Source organism: Dipodomys spectabilis, unplaced genomic scaffold (genome assembly GCF_019054845.1).
Source record: "Dipodomys spectabilis isolate Male_0828 unplaced genomic scaffold, ASM1905484v1 ptg000032l, whole genome shotgun sequence".
Taxonomy (NCBI): domain Eukaryota; kingdom Metazoa; phylum Chordata; class Mammalia; order Rodentia; family Heteromyidae; genus Dipodomys; species Dipodomys spectabilis.
In genome coordinates, this window is record NW_024870709.1 from 8,168,486 (window position 1) to 8,193,199 (window position 24,714).

Here is a 24,714-nt window from a genome sequence, read left to right on the forward strand (position 1 = left end):
TATTAAATCCCCAAAGATTATATACCAAAGTAGATATAAAAAAGCCCAAAATTTAAAAAGAAGTCCAAAATTTTTAATCATAGTAGTTGATTAAAAATATAAATATATATAGTTTCTTTTAACTATCCAAGCCATTATACATAGACTTTTTCTCAATGGAAATTTAGTCCACTGTAATTTGATCTGCCATCTGCTTTACATGCCTTAATACTATGAATAAAACGTTCTTGCAGTGTTCTATAATCTGTTCCTTTTGCTTTTTTTTTTTTTTTTTTTTTTTCAAAAAATAAAAGTCTTCATACTAGAGTTTGGAAATAAAGTCAAATAGCACATTTCATATTCTTCAGTAGTCCTTCATGCTTATACCACTGTAGGTCCATCAGTCTTGTAAGTATACTTCAACTATAAAAGGAAAAAAAGAGACACATCTATAACATGGTAAGTGGTAACTTTTAGGATTTTTTTTGTTTAGGAGTTTTATTTTGGGTTTTTTTTCTTTTTGGTTTGGCGTTTTTACGGTGCTGATACTCTGGCTAAACTCGGGAACAGGGCATTGTCCCTTAGTTTTTTCCATCCATGGCTGGTGCTCTTCCACTTGAGCCACAGCTCCACTTCTGGCTTGTTGATAATTAATTGGAGATAAGAGTCTCATGGAATGTTCTATATGAGCTGGCTTAGAACTGTAATTATCATCGCAGCCTCCTGAGTAGTTAGGGTTGCAGGTCGGAGCCATGGACATTAGTAGCATATAAAAACTAAAGTCAGATGTACTGTTCCCATCACCCTCATCTTTAAACTTTTTTTTCTCAATCATGGGGCTTGACCTCTGGGCCTGGGAACTGTCCCTCAGCTCCTCAGCTCAAGGCTAGAACTCTACCACTTGAGCTACAATGCCACTTCTGGTTTTCTGCTGGTTAATTGGAGATAAGAGTCTCACAGACTTTCCTGCCCAGGCTGGCTTTGAACTTTGATCCTCAGATCCCAGCCTCCTGAGTAACTAAGATTACAGGTGTGAGCCACCAGCACCCCAGCTTAATACAATGATTTTGACAAATCTATCATAGGGCATGGTGCTGCATGTCTATAATCTCACAACAAAGAGCCAAGGTGTGAGAATTACTTGAGTTTAGAAGTTCAAACTTGGTTAACATATCAAGACCCCATCTCAGTTTTCATCCTAAAATGAATTTATCTTGTAATGCAGATTTTCACCAGGAAAAAGTTTCCAGAATAATAAAATTTCCAGAGTATTGTGTCTTAGAAATACATTAAAGTTGTACATGGCTTAAACTCAGTGACATAAAGTAGGCAGGTCTGCAGTTGACAAGTATTTCCAGCCAGTTGCTGGTAATTTGAAAGGTTACACAACTTGCTTTAAAAGTAATAGCCAAGTTTTATCACAAACTTTTTTCTTGTTTTTGTGATTTAATGGGGTTTACAAAGACAATACTCGTGCCAAAAATCTTTCCATATATTGTGGGATTTAGGAGAAAGGCAATAATATCTTTGTATTATAGATCACACCTCAGCATTGACACATTGTACCAGAAAGTTGTACAAACCACAAGTTACAAGGAGGTACTCATGCAATTCCTATGTAAAATATGTGTACCTTTTCATTGCAAAAATTATATCACCTCCCCATCTAACTACATCAGCCCATCTTCCAAGTGTGTTTTCTTTTCACTTACAAGTACCAAAATGGAAGCACTAATCCTTATCCAAAGCTACTTGTAGTAGCTACAACACTCCTACAGGGTAGTTTGATGTTTATTCCATGGATACAGATAGCACAAAAGAAAGTATCCACTTAGTTTCTACCCCCAGTGAAGCTATAGAAAGGACTTATCATGGAAGACTTTTTGCTTAAATTTCATAGGACTTGAAAAATACCAACCAGTGGTACTCCCTAGACACTATGGTCAAAATGAACTGTACAACTTGTACGTGAGATGGGAGGGAAAAAGCCGAGTGAAGGGGTGGCATTGTCCAAAAAGAAATGTACTCATTACCTGACCTACAGCAACTGTGTACAGCACCTTTGTAATTCCTTTAAAAATATCATCAGGTATAACTTAGTTGTAGTTTGGGTAAAACCATATAATTTGTGTGTATACATATATATATATGTACATATATATACATAGACATACATGTATATACACATATAAAGTTGTGTGAAAAGCATTTCACAATTTAATATATATATTTAATATAACATTTAATATATCATTTCACAATTTGGGTGCCATAATAAATTATCAACTTGAATAGTAATTAAAATACATTTACTTTGGCAATCATAAGATTAATAATGTCCAGTTTAAATGTTATGCACCATATATATGTGTTGAAACATCACATGAAACCATCCCTACAAATATGTATTTTGGGTTATAAATTGGTAAAAATCAGTAAACTTAATTAAAAATAATTCCCATATTGTTGAGCCTCTATGGGGAAATAGTTCCTCTCTGTGTATTAGAGTAGTGTGGGTTTTTTTAAGGGTAGTTATAGCTTTTTAAGGTGTATGTTCTCACAGTTCCACTTCCAGCTATTTGGTGATAATTAGAGGTAAGAGTCACACAGACTTTCCTACAAGGGCTTGCTTTGAACCTTGATCCTGAGATCTTAGCCTCCTAAGTAGGCAGGATTATAGGTATGAGCCACCAGCAAGTGAAGAAAATGTTCTTTTGTCTCTTGTAAACTTTATCACTTTATTAAATTATAACACAAATGGGTATCTGAATCAAAAGAGAACTTTAAATAAAATACATTTTTTAGAAACAAAAAAAAAAAAAATGTATGTTCTAGCCGGGAGCTGGTGGCTCACACCTGTAATCCTAGCTACTCAGGAGGCTGAGATCTGAGGATTGCAGTTCAAAGCCAGGTCCGGCAGGAAAGTTCATAAGATTCATATCTCCAATTAACTACTGGAAAACCGGAAGTGGCACTGTGGCTCAAGTGGTAGAGCGTTAGCCTTGAGCTAAAGAGACAGCATCCAGGCCCAGAGTTCAAGCCCCATGACCAGAAAAAAAAAAAAAAAGCCTTCTAGAAAAGTTCTCATGTGATTTCTCTTGTTATTTTTGTGACAACAACAAATGGATGGCAAAAATAAGTAATCAACGAAGTTAACATTTGAATATCTACTTAAGGACATACTGTGGAAAATACCATTTACCTAAGAAGTACATTTGTAATGAAAGAAAGGAAAATAGCAAAAGTTAGGAAGTGAATGTTACATCTAAATGATGTCCGTATTGTCTGAAAAAAGAAGTGCCAAGTTTTTACCAGTAGTGTTCTCAGAGGCAGGGAAAAGTTGACATGTGTGGGTGATCTTGCTTTTCTATTAGATCATTACGGTAGCCATTATGTCCTAGTTGGGGTTAAAAATCAAATATTTTTATGAAACACTTAAGGTGAATGGATTTATTAAATACAAATACAATATGTGATATGTTGATAATAGCCTATGGAAGTACTTTGAAAAATATATATTATTGATGCCCAAGAATGCTTTCTAAAAAACATTATTGGCAATAATGATGTAACTCATTCATAATACATAAGATCGTGAAGCCAATAAAAGAATCATGTGGGTCTACTGTAGTTGAAATAATGTCAATGACAGTTTATGTCAGGGGTGAAAATAAGTATAAAGGAAAGGATAATAATAGAACTTAGTTTATTAGAGTGAGCTGATTTATGTAAAGGCTTGAAAGTATCGAATGCTCAGTAAGTTTTACTATGTTAACAAAGTTTGTTTGGGGTGAATATGAATATAAAAAATAACAGAATTCACCTAAATTTATGATATGTTACCATGATAGTTTATATGTGCATGTACATATGAAGTATTTTATCTAGCAAAATTAAGTTGTGCCTTCTTTCTTAGGACAGGTGTATGTGTGTCTAATAATACTACTTTACATATTCAAGTAGGTCATCTCCGGTGTTCTATCTACAGAACTCCAAACCCAGATACTGTGATTTCAGGATCACGTGCTTTTAAGAGCTAGTTCCAAAGTTGTGAAGATAATTAACATCATCATTAAACCATTAATAATAGCATTATTTTTTATTGTTTAGAAAACAATCATTTTGATAACCTTTAGACCAGATTTGTGAGAGAAAAAAAAAATCACTTATAAAATTATTGGCCACAAGAGGGCATCAAATATTCTTCTCCAGTGTCAAAGCTAAAGGTTGGATTACAAATACCTGTGTCCTTTCTCTGAAAAATATTAGTGGTTACAGGGTAAAGGACCATTTTTCCTATATGTTTGTGTATAGAAATTCCCATATATAAAAATGTATACACACACAGAGGCATAAAGAAAATACCATCCAAGCCCACTAAAATATAGTCACTTAATATTTTAGAGGATGGAGAAGCTTATTTCTATACCCCCATACTGCTATTTTAAAAAAGGTAGGGGGAGAGGGGCAGGCACTGGTGACTCATGCAATCTGAGGATCACAGTTTAAAACTAGAAAGTTCCTGTGAGACTCATCTCTTAATTAACCACCAGAAAGCCAGAAATGGAGATGTGGCTCAAAGTGGTAGAGCTCTATGAGCAAAAGAGCTGAGGGACAATACTTGGGCCCTGAGTTCAAGCTACTTATACAACCAACAAGAAAAAAAACAAAATTATGGTTACAAGTAAAAAATATGGGATTTTTTATTACCTATTTTTTTCAAAAATGATCTTAATGTTATTCATAACTATATGTGCCTTAACTGATTTAGTCTTCAGTATTATATAATAAACTATGGATCTCTTTGACAGTCTTTCCATCCAGTACAAGAGTACTCCTTTAAGATCTAAGAATAGAGACTAATTTCCTAACACATGTCAACTGTTTGAATTTACACATAGTATATATACTGTAGGCCATACATTTTTTTTTATCAAATTAATAAAACTGTAAAGTTTAATAAGAACAACCAGCCTGATTAACCATCTCATTAATCTCAATATTAAAAAATTTCAGGAAGTGGTGCTATATAGCTCAAGTGGTAGAGCGCTTGCCTTGAGCTGACGAGCACAGGGACACACCCAGGCCCAAAGTTCAAGTCCCACGACCAACAACAACAACAAAAAATTCCAACACTTCTATAGCAGTAGTACAAATACAATACACTCATCAGAGATGACAGCAAGTCTTAGTGAGACTTACAGCTCATGACACAGTGCTTGACTAGCATATGCAAGTCACTTGATCCCAATAACTAAAAAAAAAAAAATTTAAGTTTTTTTCTGTCTTTATTTAAAAATGACTGTTAGATGGAAAATGTAATTCATTTTGTTATCTGAACTAGTCGGTGAACCAGAATTCGGTTTCCTTCTTTTGTGTAATTATAATCCACTAATTCTCTCTGCTGGCTGTGTATACGAGACACAAGGCCAGTTATTCTAGATACACAGGAAGCTGAGATCTGAAGATCACTGAAGCCAGACTGGGCAAACCAACTTCAAGACTCTGAACTCCAATGAACCAGCAAAAACCCAGAAGTGGATATGTGGCTCAAAGGGTAAAGTGCCTGATATCAATGATAAGATGAGCAAGAACTAGAGGCCTTCAATCCAAGCCCCAGCAATGGGTGTGCACACGCATGCACTCATGCACACACAGACACACGCACACAGAGAATGAGAGCAAATAAGGGATGGATGGTCTGCACTGAACAGTACTGCTGAGATATTTGGGGGATTCGTTTTGTGTTTTGGCAGTAGGGGGATGTACTAGGCTTTGACACAGCCTAAAGACTGCTAGGCAGACACACTTTGTTGCTGAGCCATGCCTCCACATTTTTTTGCACTGGTTATCTTGAGTAAAGTCTTGCTCCTCCCTACTTCCCCCTCCACCTGGACCACAAAGCTCATATCTTACTCCCCATTATAGTTGGAATGACAGCGATGTATTATAACAACCAGCTTCTTCTGTTGACCTTCAATTTCACAAACTTCTCTGCCTAGACTGGCTTGAAACTGTGATTCTCCTGATCTCAGCCACCTACATGGCTGGAATGAAGGCATGTGCCTTTGTGCCTTGCTGTTGGTTGTTAAGAGGTCTCTTGAACTTTTCTAACCAGGCTGGTGTCAAACTTACATCTTCCTGATCTCAGTTTCCTGATTAGCACATCACTTTACTGCCAAATTCTTGCTTGATGTGTATACCTGATGTTCACAACTCTCTTGTGTATGTGTACGTGTGTGTACTTTTTAAGTAGTACATCTATCCAAACTAATACAACATGATCTATAATACAACAATCAAGCTGTCATTACAGGGGGAAAAAAGGCACAGACATTTATGACATACAGTAGTGAATGGAAGGTTCAGACCCAAGATAGAAATATTACCTATGTTCAGTTGTTTGTTTCACAGGTAGCCCAGGCTGGCTTGAAACTTGCTATATCACCAGAAGAACTTGAGTTTGTGACCCGCTTGCCCTCAGCTCCCTAAGTATTGGGATTACAGTTTTGTACGACCATGTTCAGCAGAAATAATATTAATATTGCACAATGAAGACCATATTTTAAAATGTGGCACGTAAGAATTCTGAAAATACCATTGTGATTTTCAATACTGATAAAGTTACGTCAGAGGTGATTGCTATGCAGGTTTACAATCCCATCTCTCTTTCCTGACAGATACGGAGTAGCAGTGAGAAAGGTATCAGTGACTCCATTACAAATGAAATATCCCTTAGATATTTCAAATGTGTTAGATATATCACTGTTTTTTAGTCATCAACTTTTTGGTGGACAAATGCTCCTGGGCTTATGTTTATTTTGTTGAAAATATTGTAAATTAAAATGTATTCAATATGCTTTTTTTTTTTCTTTCTTTTTTTTCTTTTAGGGTCTGGTCGTGGGGCCTGAACTCTGGGCCTGGGCGCTGTCCCTCAGCTCTTCAGCTCAAGGCTAGCGCTCTACCACTTGAGCCACAGCGCCACTTCTGGCTTTTTCTTTTTTTGCTTATGTGGTGCTGAGGAATCGAACCCAGGGCCTCATGCATGCAAGGCAAACGCTCTGCCACTGAGACACCTTCCCAGCCCCATAAAATGTATTCAATGTGCTTAACCTACAGAACATTATAGGTAAGCAACATGGACATGACTGAATGTCATTTCATGACCACACTGGCCTAGCATCAGGAGTATTACACCACATGTAGGAAAACCTTGAAATTCAAATTATTATTTCTACTGAAAACTTACCACATTTGTGCCATATAGAGAAAAAAAAAAGGTGGGGGGAACCCTGTCAGATGACCATAAGTCAGGGACGGTAGAAATTTTCTGGGCTAGCATTAGAGATCAGAGGTCAGAGCTTTCTTATCATGGCAAGGACTGGATTCAATCCCCAATACCACAGACACATGCACATGCGCACACACGTTTATCTATTGTATCACAAGCAGGTCAACTGGGTTCTTATCTTTGTTTAGTGGTGTTAAAAACCAAACCCAGGGTCTTAAGTTACGGGGTGCAGGGGGATTAGGGTGGTTAATCACTGTGCCCTTTAGCTGCATCCCCAGCAGCAGAAAGATTGTGATTTTACTCAGATATGTTGTATACACCATATTTAGTATAACACGTATTAGGTAATCATAACAAATATAACAACTATAAACAAGGACCAAACAAAGCTTGTGAAGTTTTCACTCTCCTTGGGACCACCATGAACATAAGAATTGTCTACATTTTTTTCTGTGTGGAAACTCAACAGATTGGCAGATCTGTTAGATTAAGTTGTCTACTTCTTTCTGGACCTTAATCTATCTTTGGTTTCTTAAAGTTGCTGGAATTTTTATGTGGAAGAGTTTTATGGAATCAACACAAATGAGGCTAGTAAAGAAAATTAGTTATCTTGCATTTTTAAGAAAAGATGCAGGAGTTGGGGAGTTAGCTCAGTGGAAGAGCAGCCTTGAATTTGGTCCTCAGCTCTGGGGAAAAAAAAAAAGATTCAGCTGCGTCATAAGTTAGCCTGTCACACACTATTCTAAGCTGGATGTTGGTCGCTGGCATTGTGCTCTCTTAATGTTGCGAAGTAGGACATTTTTCCCTCTCATAATCCTAGAACTGTCAACAATAAAAACATGACTAGGAACCAAGAGAATGACCTTGCAATGCTAGGATATGGGTAAGATCAAGGACTGCAATGTGAAGAGTGCTGGAAAATTCATAAACCTTCCGTATCCACTAGTCTTTCAGTTTGACAAGGGGACATGTTATGCTCATAGAACCAAGAGAACACAAAATAAAATTGAACATGCTATCAGAGGAAATCTAATCCCTGCCCTGTCAACTAAAAGATACTATCCTCTATGTTCTGGACAAGGTAAAAGTGCCCTGTACAATAGTGAAGGAGGCTTTAGAATTTCTTGTTATGTTATGGGCAAATTATACAGACATTAAGTGAAAAAATAATACTAGTAGCTCTACTTTTTTTTTGTATGTCCATGGGCTATTTTAGATGTTAATTTTTTTCTTTTTTTTAGATCTTAAATGTGTATGATGGTTACAGGACATATAAACCAAATTTTAGGAAATAAATTTGGGGTAACATCATTTCACATTTTCTTCGAAGTATTACTCTTGCGTGCCCACTTTTGCACCAAAACAATATTTAAAACACACACATCATGTGACCCAAGGTAGCCACATGTAATTTGGTCAGGTTAAAATTCATTTCACTCCTTCTGGCATTAGAGAGTAAGCCAGTGTTTATGATTTAAATAGGCAAATGTTAACAAAGCAATAATATATATGTATATATATGTATATATATATGGAAGTCTTTTCTTCAAAATATAATTTAAGGGCTGGGAAGATGGCTCAGTGGTAGAGTGCTTATCTTGCATGCATGAGGCCCTCGGTTTGATTCCTCAGCACCACATAAGCAGAAAAAGCTGGAAGTGCTGCTATGGTTCAAGTGGTAGAGTGCTAGCCTTGAGATGAAGATCTGAGGGACAGTGCCCAGACCCAGAGTTCAAGCCCTATGACCAGCAAAAGAAAAAAAGTGTGTGTGTGTGTGTGTGTGTGTGTGTGTGTAATTTAAAATAATCACTACTATCCCAATTTTCTCATTGGAATTCTTTTTGGACTCTGGGAGGACAGTTTACAGAAAAGGCAACCAGCTATCATTTCTGCTGGGCACAAAATACAGGGTGTTAGCAAGTCATATCAAATGGATTTCAAGCTCTTTTAAATTTGTTGAGCCAAAAGTGGATCCTTTAAGTCCATAAGTTAAAAGTGTTAAGGCTTGAATAAAGGAGACATTTTGCTTATTCCTGGCTTTTTGTATGTAATCAACTTGAATGAGAAAGGTTTATGCTTGCCCCCAATTCATTTGGAAGCAGGCAAATGTAAAAGAATTTGGGGTTTGAAGCAGCTGCAGTGGTCCACACCTATAATTCTACCACTTTGGGAGGTGTAGGCAGGAAGATCACAAGTTTGAGGCCATTCTGAGACTCTGTCTCAAAATGAAAGAAAGTTAGCATCTGGAGTTAAAGATGCAAAACTTGCTCAGTGAGCAGATGAGGAATGAATGGTCTGTGCTTTGTGAACAGACATGTGATTGAGTGCCTGACACAGCGCCTGGCTGGTATTAGATCGTTAATACATGATGCTTCTTCACTTTAGCTTTTTAATTATTTTGTTTATTGCTGTCTGAGTAATGTGAAGATAGCCTTCTAAGGGGAAAGGATTGGAGAACAGGGTAGCTAATGTGTACTGTCTCAATACTGACTGCATCCACCTGGTCACTGCCCTACAAATTCTCAGATGGTTTCAAATATATGTGGACATTTTACTGTGCTGAGTTTGCAGAATGACAAGAGAGGAAACAGATGTGGGGGAGAGGGGAATGCTTATCTTACAAAAGATGGTATTTTAGAGAACGGTTTGTTTATAAACCAGATGCAGAGTAGAAATGACAAAAGACATATTAAAAAATATTCTTATGTAATGCTGTTATCTAATTCAATATCATTTTTATAAAACTAACACTCAGGCTGAGCACCAGTGGCTCACTCATGTAATCCTAGTGACTCAAGAGACTGAGATCTGAGGATCACAATTCAGAGCTAGCCTGGGCAGGGAAGTCTCTGACCCTTATCTCCAATTAAACACCAAAAAGCCAAAAGTGGAGCTGTGGCTCAAGTGGTTGAGTGCTAACAGTTCAAGCCCCAGAACTGCACCCTGCCCCAACAAAAGTAATAACTAATACTCCAAAAAGGGTTTGATATCCCAGTCTCAGGCCACACACTTTGTTCTTCACCTGTCTCCTGACTCCTGGTCTAATATTTTTCTAGGAACATGGAATCCTGGCAGTAGGTTCCGAAAGAACTAAGACAGGAAAGAAGGCTCCCTCCCACTCCACACGGTTGCCTCTCAGGGAAACACCTGCCATGGAAGTGTGAAAGGATTAGAACAGCTAACTCTACCTACCCATGCCCTGTTCCCTCTCTGAAACATGGCCACAATGCCCGAGATAAATCTTTGTAAAAGCATTTATTATTATAGCATTTGTCACTCACTCTAAAAGACATCTCATTACCTTTTTTTATTTTTGCCAGTCCTGGGGCTTGAACTCTGGGCCTAGCCACTGTCCTGAGCTCATTGTTGCTCAAGGCTAGCACTCCACCACTTGAGCCACCATGCCACTTCCAGCTTTTTCTGTGATTAATTGGAGATCAGAGTCTCAAACTTTCCTGCCCAGGCTGGCTTCAAAGGGCAATCCTCAGATCTCAGCCTCCTGAGTACCTAGGCTTATAGGCATGAGCTACATGTGTCCTGCACTAATATGCTTTTTTAAGGTTTTTTTGAAAATTAAGAAATGGCTTTTTCCCCCCAAAATATCTAAGCAAGTCTTCCTAAATTCTCATACCAAAAATAATATAGGAAAGATGAAGACAGTCAAATGAGATACTAAATACAAAGTAATCAGATAGACAGATTATCTGTTAAGAGCTACAAGATTAAAAATGTGGTCCAAATTAACAAGTATTATATTTAGTAGTTTCACATAGTGTATTTTATTAAAATCTGGATCCTGTGAAACTATTTTATGGCTTCTCAGCTACCAGAAATGCAAAGAATATTTGTTCTGCTAGTTTCTCTTTAAAATCTTCCAGCATACTGTTAAGCAATAAACAGTATTCCAACACACTTGCTTCTAAATCTGCGCCCTGATCTCTTAATGTAGAATGCAGTGTAGAAAATTTCACATGAATATAAACCATTGGTTCTCAAGTGGAAGTGACTTGCCTCCTGCCCTGAGGAGACCCTTGGCAATGTTAGTGAATACTTTCACTGTCAACAACTGTAGGAGTGAGAGAGAGGGTTGGGTACGGCTGCTATCTACAGGGAAGAAGCCAGGTGGGGTAATAACCCTAAAATTCACTGGAGTCCACTACAGTTACTCAGCTCAAAGTGCTGATTGATAGGTGCCATGGTTCAAAAAACTTTAGTAAAACAGTCCCCAACACATCTTCCTACAGAAGTGTTAACACTTCCATGTGATTTTGCCTAAAGTCAGCATTTCCAGTCCGTGGAAATAGCTTGTAAATCATAAGCTGTTGTTGCTATGATATGAAAGTTTGTGTTCTTTAAAATTCCTATGTTGAAATCTTAACACTTCATGTGATACGTAAGCGTGGGCCTTGGGAACTTGACAGAGTTATGAGGGCTCTCTATGAATTGAATGGGTATCTTGACAAAAGAGTCTGGAACAAGTTCCTTTTTCCCTTACATCTGCAAGCACACAGCAAGAGGTGACATTTTTTAAGTCAAGAGTGAAGTCCTATCAGAAGATATGGATCTTCAGGTACACCTCAATCTTTGATTTGCCAGCCTGCAAGAACTGTGAGCAACTAATTTCTGTTGTTTAGAAGTCACCTAGCCTAAGGTGCTTTTTCAAAGTAACAGAAGTGGACTGCGACAGATGTGCACTTATTTGGTGCATATGTCTACTCATTTTTAATTCCTCTGAAACACTGAGTTTATATTGTAAATACTAAAATGTCAGAATACTACATACTGTCATATAAGTGGGGAACTATTTGCTGACATGTTTTCATTGATTTGTGATTCTTCCAACCTTTATTCTTCCTGTTTGAAAGCATATACAGTGGAGTAAAGAAAACCTTTCATAGGAAAGCAGGAATAAATACTATAAATAAGCTGTAGTGGACATTTGTTTAAAGGCAAAATAAAGTCACACCACAACCAGAGAACTGCTTTCTTGATTTTATTTCAAAAGTACACAAGGTCACAAAACTAAGAGCAAGTTTTCATTTTGTTTTAACAAAATTTGTTCTTACAGTCTTTAAAATCTGCACCATTGGATATGTAAGTCAGATATTTTAAATATAAAATCTGAAATTGACACTAAATATTCCATTTTTGCAAATGTAAAGTGTCAAAGTACATTTTTCAGTAGTACAAATGTATTCATCACTAAAATTCACAGGGACAATTAGTGAATTGTAAATTGTGGTTCTCTTAACTTCTGTCAAGTTAGCAGAAGACACAAACCTCCTTCTTGGATGAAATCTTTCATGTACATGACCAAAACCAACAACTGGTAGTTGCTATAGTCTTTTGTTTTGTTTTGTTTTGTTGGTAGGGTTGGAACTCAGGATCTGGGTGCTGTCCCTGAGCTCTTTCACCCAAGATTAGTATTCTACTACTTAGAGCGATAGTGCCTCTTCTAGTTTTGTGGTGGCTGATTAGAGATAAGAGTCTCACAGACTTTCCTGCCTGGATTGGCTTTGAACCACGTTCCTCAGATCTCAGCCTCCTGAGTAGCTAGGATTGTAGGCAAGAGCTACCAGCGCCTGGCTACTATATTCTTAAATTACAAAAGAGGACAAACATTTTGTACAACTTGATTTTAATTAAGAGGCTAGTGTTACCATCCACAGGATACATTGTCAGCCTTCTGTAGAAAAAGATAAGCAGATCCACAATTCACCAACTTATTCCTTACTGTTCCCTGCTCAGTTATTTTAGTGTCAAAGTAGGCAAACAAGAGATTCTATTGCAAAACAAGTTGCCTTTATTGCTGCAATATCCAAAGACATTTGAAATATTAAAACTTGCCCAGAACATTTGTGCCACTAAACACAACATTATAAAGATATATGTACATATTTATAATATATAATGTCACAAGACACTAAAAAGTAAAAATTGGGCCAACACTTTCTACAAAGCACTCTGTATGTGACACAACAAAGCATTAACCACATAAAACATGGACCTTTTTTCTTTTTCACACTGAAATAAGGCATGTGAAAACCCTAAACAGTGCTGCGGGAACACTAGAGGGAAAACTACAAACATTCATAACTTCAGTTTACATGCTGCACACACACCCAGAAATTGCGAACAGTTGTTTTAGGAAGCACTATATTACAGAATTTGAAAGCCAACTTCATGCAATGGGTTCTTAACATTTCCTCAAGATGCTGACTTGCCTTTTCACTTGCTCCCAAGTTTCTTACATTGTCTAATATTATCTTTGTCATCACATACTTCTTTTTTCTTTTTCGTTGGTATTAGAGATCATCTCCAGGCCTTTGTGCATGCCAGGCAAGCATTCTACTACAGAGCTCTATTGCCAGGCCCTGGGTTTCTTGAGACTGATTTCACTAGATAGTCTAGGCGGGCCTGAAACTCTCCATCCTCCTGCATCTGTGCTGGGATTACAAGTGTCAACTACACCTGACAGAAATCAGTTATTGGTTTATATACAAATGTATACCAAGAATTATTTGGACTTTTTTCCAATTAAATTCCCCCAAGACCTATTCAGGCTGTGTTTCCATTGTAACAAACCCTTGACAAATAACTCAATTTAAAAATTTGTACAGAGTAATTCGTAAGTGCAACCAATAAGAGAACACTCTCAGAGAATGGGAAGCTAAGAAGGAAATATTAATAAGATTGTCAATAAGAAAAAGAATATGTGTAAACTACTTCATATTCAAAGCACAGAACTATACAACACATATTATTATTTCTCTTTAAATTATCCTATGAAAATTTAACCTAACTGTACCTCAGGTACAACGTAGATCCAGTTTGGCTACTAACTGGTGCTATAAGCCTAAAACGAAATTGTGTCATCTAATCTTAATCACAACCAAGAAGTCTGTTATGGTTACACTATTTTTTTTTTCACAAGTTTGTTTTTCATATTATAGTTTGTATGAATCTGAACTAATACATTTCCTGGGAAAGATTTTGTGAGAGTTGGCATTAGATAAATATGTAGTCTAAGGGAAAGACAATCTTGCACCCATCTACTTTCTGTGTAATTTCTACTTAGATTGACAGCATAATCTGCATGAAAATCAGAGATAGGCTAAATCTAAACATCTTCATTATTAAATTGTGTTGTTGTTTTTCTTACAATACTTTATAAAACAGGCCAAATATCTAACCTTTCAAAAATAGCTATTATAAAAGTAGAAACACAGTCAAAGAGTGTTGGGATCATTAAAAATTTTAAATCCTTATGAATAGCATCATCACTGATGCTACAAGGGAAACAACAGGAGGAGGAGGAAGAGGAAGTGGTGGAGGAGGAGGAAGAGGAGGAGGCAAGAGTAAAAGGAAGAGGATAGGAAGGTGTCACAGTGCTGTGTTTGAGAAACAGTAGTACCTTCACCACTAAGCACCTGCCAGGTAGGTGACAGCCAGCTCATAGGCACCAGAAAGTCATCATAGAAATCAAATTATCTCCAAAAGGCACAGATGAAAATGTTAACACAAGTATAAAAGGTAATTTTATGTAAAGAACCTAGTTTTTAAAAAATGCTTCCAAGGATGTAAAACTGTACACTAATCCATCACATAAACATTTGCCTTAAGTTTACCATTACAAAGTATACACAGTACTCTGCCTAATCGTAAATACATGCTGGCATATTTATAATGTAGCGTTGACCACCACAGCACCCAAAGAGATGAACAGAAACCAACTCCCTACTAAAATCTAGGGAAAAGGTTTGGAGCTAATGCAATAATTTATTACAGACCTTATTTACTATAAAGAAAACTGTTGGCTCAATATACTATCTCACGCTCCCTCATAATCTGAAGGGAAATAAAAGAAATTCATTTTCTTCTACTAAAACAGCACTTAACACATTTGGCAACTAGGAGTATTCCTTTTACCCCTTGTTCTTTTCCTTTAATAAGAGAAAGTTAAGATTGAAACTTTCTCAAAGCTCAGCTTGATTTGCTGATCGCCACCAAGACAAGTTTGGCCTCATACTAGCAAGTGTCCACATTCTTCCACGTCTGGAATTCGGAATGGAGGGAAGCTACTTGCCTAAAACGTATTTGATCGCTGAGTTTAAAATAAACACATCCTTCTGGGGCTGGACTCAAAAGAGTAAGCTTAGGATTGGACTACATGTTTCTAAAACAAAAAAGTACACTTAAGATTTACATTTCATAATTAGAGGCAAGTTCAATCTACAATTGTCAGATAATAAACAAGTTACAATATTTTCTTAATAGAAAGACACCATCAAAAGTGAGGAGCAGTGTTTGGTTGGGGATGGTGAAATATTATATCCTAGTGTAGTGGGCCACTACAGGCCTGGACGCCACGGACCACCCATACAATAATGATTCTATCCTCACTGTTGCTCTGAAGGTGTCACTGATATGTGTGTGACAGGTATTCCTTTACCGTAATGTATAAACTAGGTTACTATGTCCTTTTTCCTTTTCAGTTAATTAAATGATTAAGAAATCATTTCTGAGCCAAGAATGATAGTGCACAGCTGTAATCCCAGCATTTGGGAAATTGAGGAAAATTGAGAGGCTACCCTGGGCTACATAACAAGACCCTGTCTCAAATTTTTATGAATGATTTGGAAGTAAAACTAGTCCTTTCTAAAACACTGTAGTATCTTGTACTATTAGAGATACTCCAAGTACATTTAGTTTTCAAAGAATATTCAGAAATAAGTACAAACATAACAAAGTTGATTTCCCAGAGATTTTTAACTAATTTTAACTAATTTGAGGAACACCATTGGGTCATAAATAAATAAGACAGACCTCCTAAAATGCCTTAAGCATCACCTATTATTCAAAGTGCTACATCTTTTACTTCAGGACTCGTATTCAGATACCTTTATAATCAACCTCTAAGAAAATCTATCTTTTTCCCCAGATGGTGACTTTCTCTTATTTTTTTATAAATAATGCTCTTATTTTTTCCCCAATAGAACCAAACAAAATTTTGTGAACATTTCTGTTTGTTAAATGTTTTTTCCGAGATATTTTGAGGCTGTTGACAAAATTTAGAGTGAATAGGATTCTGTAACAAGAGAATAAAAGAAACACAGAGTAAAAAACAAACAAAACAAAAAAACCACAAAGGAAGTACAGGGGCTCTATACGATAGACCCATCCTTGCTCTGTGCTGGAATCATCACTGGGATGGCTCCCATTCGACTTAGATTAGGGACAGCTACCTTGGCAGGAGCAAGAGTAGGACTCTGAGGAGCACGGTCAAAGTCTTCGCTTGGTACTTGGTTATAGGGAGTCTTGGAATAACCTTCCATGTTAGAAGGAGACATAGATCCCAGCGATGAATGATTGCTTCCAATATAGCTTCTGGCAGTGGACGTCCGGCTCTTGGGAGGAGGCACATCTTCCCTGAAAAGCAACATCCCCCAGAACAAGTTAAAAGAACCAATTTCTGCAAACATAGATTTAGGCAAGGTATTAGTTTATGAGTAAGGGTGTTGTGTAATAGGTAAGTGTGTTAAAGTGATTGGCACAGAAAAAACAAGCCCAAAAAGGGCATAATATCTTGAGTGATGTACTTGTTCCCATGTAGTAAATAAAAAGAATGAAATATGGCCTTTATGCTCAGATGGCAATGATTTTACCATATTGCCTTGTGAGAAACAAGTATCAAGTAGTTTCAGATGATCAGTGAAGATCCATTCATTACAGTCAGAACATTTTCGAGTTGCTAAAATACTAATACATACACATATGTGTTAGCGATATTATATATGTATATAAATATGCACTACACATTTATATATTTCTCACTAAAAAAAATACACTTGTACAATGAAAGATATCTAAGACTTTAGATGAAAACCTTGTAGATTTCAGTTTCCAATAACTTGGAATTTGGGCATAAGAATTTTCATATCACTGACAAAGAATATAAATCTCAGTGACTTTAGCTGCACTTAAAAAGTACAATTGTTCAGACCAGACCACAGATCTATCAAATGTCTGTCATAGTGCGAAAGAATTTAAATCATGTGTTACTGCATGTGAGTGTGTGTGTGTGTGCGCACACGTGTGTACATGCATATCTGTGTTCAGGTCCTGGGCACTGTCCCTGAGCTTTGTTGCTCAAAGCTAGTGCTCTACAACTTGAGCCACAAGCTCCACTTTTTTTGGAGATGAGTGCAAATGGATTTTCTTGCCTAGGCTGGTTTTGAACTGAAATCCTCTGATCTTAGCCTCCTTAGTGGCTAGGATTAGAAGCCTGAGCTACTGGCTCCTGTTATTATTTTTTTAAGTTCTGTAATCCAATTTGTAGAATATCTGTAAAGATAATCCAGGGAGGTAGTTCAGCACTATAGTTTGAGGCTAGCCTAAGCTACAGGGCTTCAAAAATCAAAAAGATTTCACTATGAATAGTTATACAATATTAGTGTCACTTGGTGTTATCAGGTTTTTTGTTTTTTGATTTTTTTTTTTTTTGGGCGGGGCGGGGGGGGGTTCCGGTCGTGGGGCCTGAACTCTGGGCCTGACCGCTGTTCCTCAGCTCTTCAGCTCAAGGCTAGCACTCTACCACTTGAGCCACAGCGCCACTTCCGGCTTTTTCTTTTTGCTTATGTGGTGCTGAGGAATCGAACCCAGGGTCTCGGGTGTAAGGTCCGCTCCTGGATGGCTAGCAGACTCCACCCTCCTCGCAGCAAAGTCTCCACCCAGTACCTGCATTACCTAGGCAACTGGGACACCTGGAAGAGGTCAGTCACATCTGCATCTGCTGAGGTCATATTTGAATTTGATGTGGCCACTCCTTTCTCCGCCCATACCCTAGATAAGGGCTAGCCCAGGCCCAGATGCTCTCTCTTTCTCTCTCTGTTCCTCTCTGCTCTCTCTGCCTTTTTCTAGCTCTCTCTGCTCGCTCTCTCTCTCTGTTCTTTTCTTGCTCTCTCTGCTCTTTTCTAGCTCTTTTCTCTCTCTTTCCTCTCTCTTTTGCCAGCCGCGTGGAGTGCCAACCTTGCCTGGCCCCAGCAGGTCTACTGAATAAACCTGCCCATTACCTGGATACCACGTGCGTGGTGCAGTTCTTACTCGGCTACCTCTTTTTAAAAACCTAACATCGGGCATGCAAGGCAAGCGCTCTACCACTGAGCCACCTTCCCAGCCCCTATCAGGTCATTTTTAAAATATCAACATCTGCCCCATTTTTTAAAACTTTATTCCTGCCCCTTTATTGTAAAAAGGCAGACAGTCTTACCGTAACTATTTTATAACAGTACTCAAAATAGGGCTTAAAAAATTTGAGGGTGCACACTGACAAGTGGTTTGGACCTGTGAACATGAAAGTGGGAAGTAAATGCTTCAAAATGTGTTAAAGGGAGGAACCAAAATGTTCACCCATCCTAAAACAGTACAGTTAAGAGAACTAATCCTTAGAAACAGAATAGATTCCATGTATCTCTTGTAGCTGCTGCTCCATTTTATTACCTGATATCATGATGAACTTCCTTTTCATATTTTTCTTCTCTGCGCTTTTTGTGGCAGCAGAAGATGATAATACTGATAAGCAGAAGGGCAAGCAAAGTTCCTATAACCGCTCCTGCAATCGTTCCAGCTCGATTCGTCGCTAGAATAAGATAATAATAACGATATTTCAAAAGTCCATGGGACAACTAGGATATTGAAGGTAGACTACTCACTGATAAGAGTGATTTCATTGGATCTATTAATTTTAAGAGACAAATTATACAACCTGCTAAATCCCAGAGAGAAAAACGTATAAACAGAATTTTCTTCTGAACTCTCTGTTTCTAGCATCTAGATGAAAATGAATAGAACTTACTTAATATTGAAATCTTAGTTAATACACAAGACATTTAGAGAGTGAGGGAAGGGTTGACATTGTCCAGTAAAAACTGTGCTCTACCTGACTTACATAATCGTAACCCCTCTGTACCTCACCTTTATAATAACAATAAAAGTTTTTAAGAAAAAATTTTTTAAAAGAATGTGCTCATTACTTATGTAACGATAACCCCTTTGTATATCACCTTTATAATAACAATAAAAAAAAAGTTGAAGAGTTTCTTTAAGCTGCTCATACTTGTAATGGCTAAATACTATACAAAAGCTAATTTGACAACTTTGACCTCCTTAATATCATTTTTGGTTTTTACCAATAAAATGTGGAGATTTTCCTCCTCTGTGAAGGAGAAAGGGAACTAACCAAGTCACCGAGTGTTCTAATCAAAGCTAGCTAGCATCCTTTGCCCCTCAACCCATCCTCACTGACTAAAGGAGGCTCTATGAAGATAGGGTAAACTGATAGAAGATTCTTACGAGGAACAACGTCAAGGCGAAGCAGGCACTGATCAGAGCCCACTCTGTTCTGGACTGTGCAGCTGTATGTCCCAGAGTACTCAGAAGTAGCATTTTTGACAGATATAACAGGTGAAGTCATTTCTATGGGGGAAAAAGCAAATTCAGTTTTACATGATGTATGGTTCTCTGTCTCTCACCAAGTCTAGCCCTGCTGAATTTGACAGATAATGCATGATGCAAGCAAACTGCCAGGAAGCCACATGCATCTGTCTACAATTAACAGTCATCCTGAAGCTTCCTGAGATAAAGACAAAAGTTAACCATGATCCTCAGCCACAGAGCCTCAGCTAAAGCATGGGTATCGGTCTGCTGCGTAGCAGTTGCAAACATTTTGCACCACCTCAGACTATTAAAAAAAAAATCTCAAAAAACAAAAAACAAAAACCCAACAACTCATTCCACAAAGGCTCTTTCATGCAGCAGGAAGATGTGCAAATCCTATTTACCCCACCTAGCCGAGTGAAACATACAAAAGAAAGTCAGAAGTGATGATCCAGTTTGATCTCTAGTTGGAAAAAAAGAGAGAGAAAGAAAACTACTAAACACCAAGGTGGGGTGGACAGAAGAAAGCAGAGCATAGAAATCAGTTTGAACTAAGAGTTCAAGTATAATAAGCAAGTAAGTGATCAGATTTGGCCATTTTTTAAAACATTTTTTAAAACATTTTAAAACATTTTTTAAAACATTTAAAAACCTGTGGCACACTAGCTAGATAAGCTAGTGTGCCACAGGTTTTTAAATGTTTCATTTAAACTTTCAGATATAACACAGGCAAATTACCGTAGCATCAACATGAATCTAGGCAAAACATGTAATATTAGCCACTCTCTAATTTATGAACATGAACATTTCACACTACTTATGAAAGTCTACCTAAAAAGCTAATTCTCAAAGGTAAAATCATTTGTTATTGAAAACTTCCACTCACATAACACTGAGTTGCCATTACAAAATACAGAAAAATTCACATGGTAGCTCTGATTACGCTGTAGAAATGAAAAGTATTTGTGAATTAAAATATACAATCACATACACATATAAGCACTACTAAATTTAAATTCAAAGCACTGGCACATGATAAAATTTGTATTATGGGCAATACCTGCTAGCCATGGAGTGGGCATTTTCTGGGAATCAGACAATTTTTGCCATTCATATCGCAAGGGAAGTGAGCCTTCTTTTGGTTCACATTTTAGCTTGAAATCATTTCCAATTTCTTCTGATCCATCAACAAAACATCTTGTACCTGAAGGCTTAACTGAGGAAGATTAAAAAAAAAAAGTGAAGGTTTTATAACAGAGTATGTGTGTGTGTGTGTGTGTGTGTTGGTTGTGGGGCTTGAACTCTGGGCCTGGGCACTGTCCCTCAGCTCTTCAGCTCAAGGCTAGTGTTCTACCACTTGAGTGCTCTATATAGTTTTGTTTTGTTTTTTTTTTTTTGTCGGTCGTGGGGCTGGAACTCTGGGCCTGGGCGTGGGCCCTCAGCTCTTCAACTCAAGGCGAGCGCTCTACCACTTGAGCTACAGCGCCACTATGTTCTACCACTTGAGCCAGAGTTCCACTTCCAGCTTTTTGGTGGCTAATTGGAGATAAAGAGTCTCATAGATTTTCCTGCGTGGGCTGCTTTGAACCAGATCCTCTGATCTCAGTCTCCTGCGCTGCCAAGATTACAGGCATGAGCCACTGGCACCCCGCCAGAACAGACTTCTTAGTTACTTAAACACCACCATGGTCCATGATCACCGAGACCTCATCAGTTGGTCCTTGGCTCCAAAGTGACAAAAAAAAAACAAAAGACGACAATAAAAGGTGAGAATAGCATTTTCCTCAGCTTCCCAAACACAGAACAGGTTAAGAAAGAACTTCAGCAAGCAGCCATTGCCCAAGGAGGTTTTGGCCATGTCTTGGGCACAGCTCAGTGCTCCTCCATTTTACAGGCATGTATGAGGAAATCAAGGAGGAGGAAGAGGACTGTCACTTGAGACTAAAGCAAAGAAGCTCCTCTCCCAACTTCTTATCTATTCTTCTCCAGGATCTGAGTATGTGCCAAGTCATTTCTCTCTGTGCGCTGATAGCCTCACAACCAAGAGATTTATTATCACGAATGCTGGTAATGAGACAAAACAGAAATAGTATTTTACTTCTACTACTTAGGTTTCCTATAAATTCTGTAGCTGGTTTTACATCTGTCTTCCCACCCTGGTTAAGTGTCCAGACTGCTTTTATTCCTTCATTACTATGAATAAAGGTGGATGGGTTTTATATCTCTGAATTCTTTTTTTTTTTGGTCCGGTCGTGGGGCCTGAACTCTGGGCCTGGGCGCTGTCCCTCAGCTCTTCAGCTCAAGGCTAGCGCTCTACCACTTGAGCCACAGCGCCACTTCCGGCTTTTTTCTTTTTGCTTATGTGGTGCTGAGGAATCGAACCCAGGGCCTTGAGCATGAAAGGCAATTGCTCTACCACTGAGCCACCTTCCCAGCCCTATCTCTGAATTCTTATATACACCACCACCTGAACTTCATGTATTACTGAATTGCAATTTAATTGTATGGTTATCACAATAAGGAACAGCTTGAGTTGGTCATTGGGATTTGCTATATTCACCAGAGATATCTTCAATTAAGGTTCTCAATCAAGATCTCACACTAAGTTTCTTGAGTACTAGTAGAAGCATTTAACTGCATTATTGAGTTTTGAAACAAATGTTTGTTTTTTCAAACTCTCGAAACAACTACATTAATTGGGATTGTAAATAAATTTTGAGTATTACTTTGTATAATGATTCTTCAACAAAATAAGCCTCATTTTCTTCCATTTCTTCACACTATCAATTACTATAACCTAGCAGTCAATGAGATGTTAAAGCAGTGTTTTATACGTGGAGCCTCTATTGGTATGCGACGCTAACTTTAGTCCTCACCCTTACTATTGAAAATGTCCTCCTCATATACTAAACATGCCCAATAATGGGCATTTATTGAAAGCTGCTGCTTGGGAAATCCAAAGTCCTGCTGAATCCAAGGTTTCCACACTCACTGTCCACAAAAGATTTTTATCAAGCCGGGCGCTGGTGGCTCACGCCTGTAATCCTAGCTACTCAGGAGGCTGAGATCTGAGGATCACGGTTCAAAGCCAGCCCGGGCAGGAAAGACTGTGAGACTCCTATCTCCAATAAACCACCAGAAAACTGGAAGTGTTGCTGTGGCTCAAGTGGTAGAGCGCTCGCCTTGAGCTGAAGAGCTGCAGGACAGTGCCCAGGCCCAGAGTTCAAGCCCCACGACCGACAAAAAAAAAAAAAAAAAAAAAGATTTTTATCAACATTGGTTTCCAAAAGACACCTGAGCAACCCAAATGTTTTGAGAGAGAGTAGAAAGCACAAGTCATTCCATGAAAAAATCAACTATTGACTAATGACACTTGCTCGTACAGGGAAAAAAAAGAGAGAGAGCAATGACGGAAACAGAGATGGCTGTTAAATGGTGCTTGGGTCTGGGTTTCCAGAACTTTTGGCATTTTGGTTCATGGCTACAAGGTGTACAGGTTTTGATGAATCACCTTTCATTGCCCTGTAAATATTATGACAGTAACTCTGTACGGAAGAATCATGCAGAGCCAGTGAAGCGAATGACAGCACCAGGGAACTGCCACTGGATTGAGTCACTAGAGGGCACTTCATCTTATCTTTTCCCACATTCTCTGGGAAGGATTTCCAGGCACCTTTAACAACAGATAAGCTTCATTCCAATTCCCACTTTAAGAGAAAACAATTCTGGTGGTTTCCTCAGCTCTAATGGTAACTCACTAGAAAACAGAAGAAAAAGCTACAGAAAGTAAGCTTTTGTTCCTGTTTGGTGACGGCCTCAGCAATCACTTCTAATTTACTCAATTTATCTCCTCTCCCTCCCTCCCTTCCTGGTTGGAATTCAAAGCTTATTTGGCTATGGTAATCTCCCACAGAGCTAACAAAAAAGAAAGCCTTCTCACCCAGACTGAGGGAGTGGTTGCGGGTTGGAAATTTAACTCCAGGGCCATTCCTGCTGTCGGTCGGTGATATTATGAGCACTATTATTTGCTTAGCATATCATGCACCCTCGCTATTGCCCAAACCTAGCTTCCCTTAGGTATGTGTGGCCTTGTGCTGTAACAAAATCTCTTCCCTGGGACCTACAAATATAACCTATGACCTGCCCCACAGGGTCCAACAAGGCAAGACCCAAAGCTTCCAGGGTACCTGCTTCACTTGCTTTCTCTCCAAAGGTGAACATTTTTAACTAGTACCTGATAGGTTGGAATGCTTTATGTTTACTTTTATTGGTGCCAATACCTAGGCTTGAACTCAGGGTCTGGGTGATGTCCCTAAGACTCCCCTCTCTCCCTCCCTTCAAGGCTAGCTAGCACTCTTATCGCTTCAGGCTAAAAACCACCAAAAGGTGGTTAATTGGAGGTAAAAGTCTTATAGACTTTTCTAACCCGGCTGGCTTTGAACAGCAATCCTCAGATCTCAGCCTCCTGAATAGCTAGGATTACAGATAAGAGCCACTTGAGCCCAGCTTTAAAAAAAAAAAAAAAAAAAGACTGCCTTTGGTGTCCATTCCAAGAGAATGGTGACTGACCAACAAAATAACATTCCCCAAAGTGGCCACTGGCGTGCAAAAACACTCACTCTCGTGCTCCTAGCTTTTAACATTTATCCATTCAACTCCTAGCCAGTTCTCTTAAACAAAAGGAAGTGGGCAAGCCTGTCCTAATTAGTTATTTCCTAAATTTTATTAAGCTATTCTAGCCATCAACATTTCATACAATAAGGAAGTCCACAGGGTCCTGTAGAACACGGCAATTTTAAGTCATTGAATAAGGAATTTTACTGTAATAAAATAAAGAAATGAGACTGTTATGTTTATCTACATGATAGTCATTATACATTTTTGTGTGGCGTCTACAGTAAAAAGGTTTTGAAAGCATATTTGTGGTTATATAATCTTTTTATTTACTTAAGAGTGCTTGCTTGAGCACAGTATCACACCTACAGAAGGATAATAAACGTGAGAGTCTG

General features: G+C 38.1%; 1 protein-coding gene across 2 annotated transcripts in view; it reads right to left on the reverse strand.

Moving 5' to 3' along the window:
* Positions 1–309: 309 nt before the first annotated feature.
* Positions 310–24,714, reverse strand: part of Cxadr (CXADR Ig-like cell adhesion molecule) — a 59,918-nt gene continuing 35,513 nt past the window's right edge. Inside the window, exons 4-8 of one of the 2 annotated variants that reach the window (XM_042676818.1) lie at positions 20,766–20,921; positions 19,622–19,744; positions 18,770–18,908; positions 16,516–16,699; positions 310–402 (exon numbers count right to left, since the gene is read on the reverse strand). In XM_042676818.1, the coding sequence (XP_042532752.1) occupies positions 361–402; positions 16,516–16,699; positions 18,770–18,908; positions 19,622–19,744; positions 20,766–20,921 (644 nt within the window). In that variant the 3' untranslated portion in view covers positions 310–360. Of the gene's footprint in view, positions 403–16,315; positions 16,700–18,769; positions 18,909–19,621; positions 19,745–20,765; positions 20,922–24,714 lie in introns of those variants that run through there. The other variant, XM_042676817.1, reaches the window with a different exon arrangement.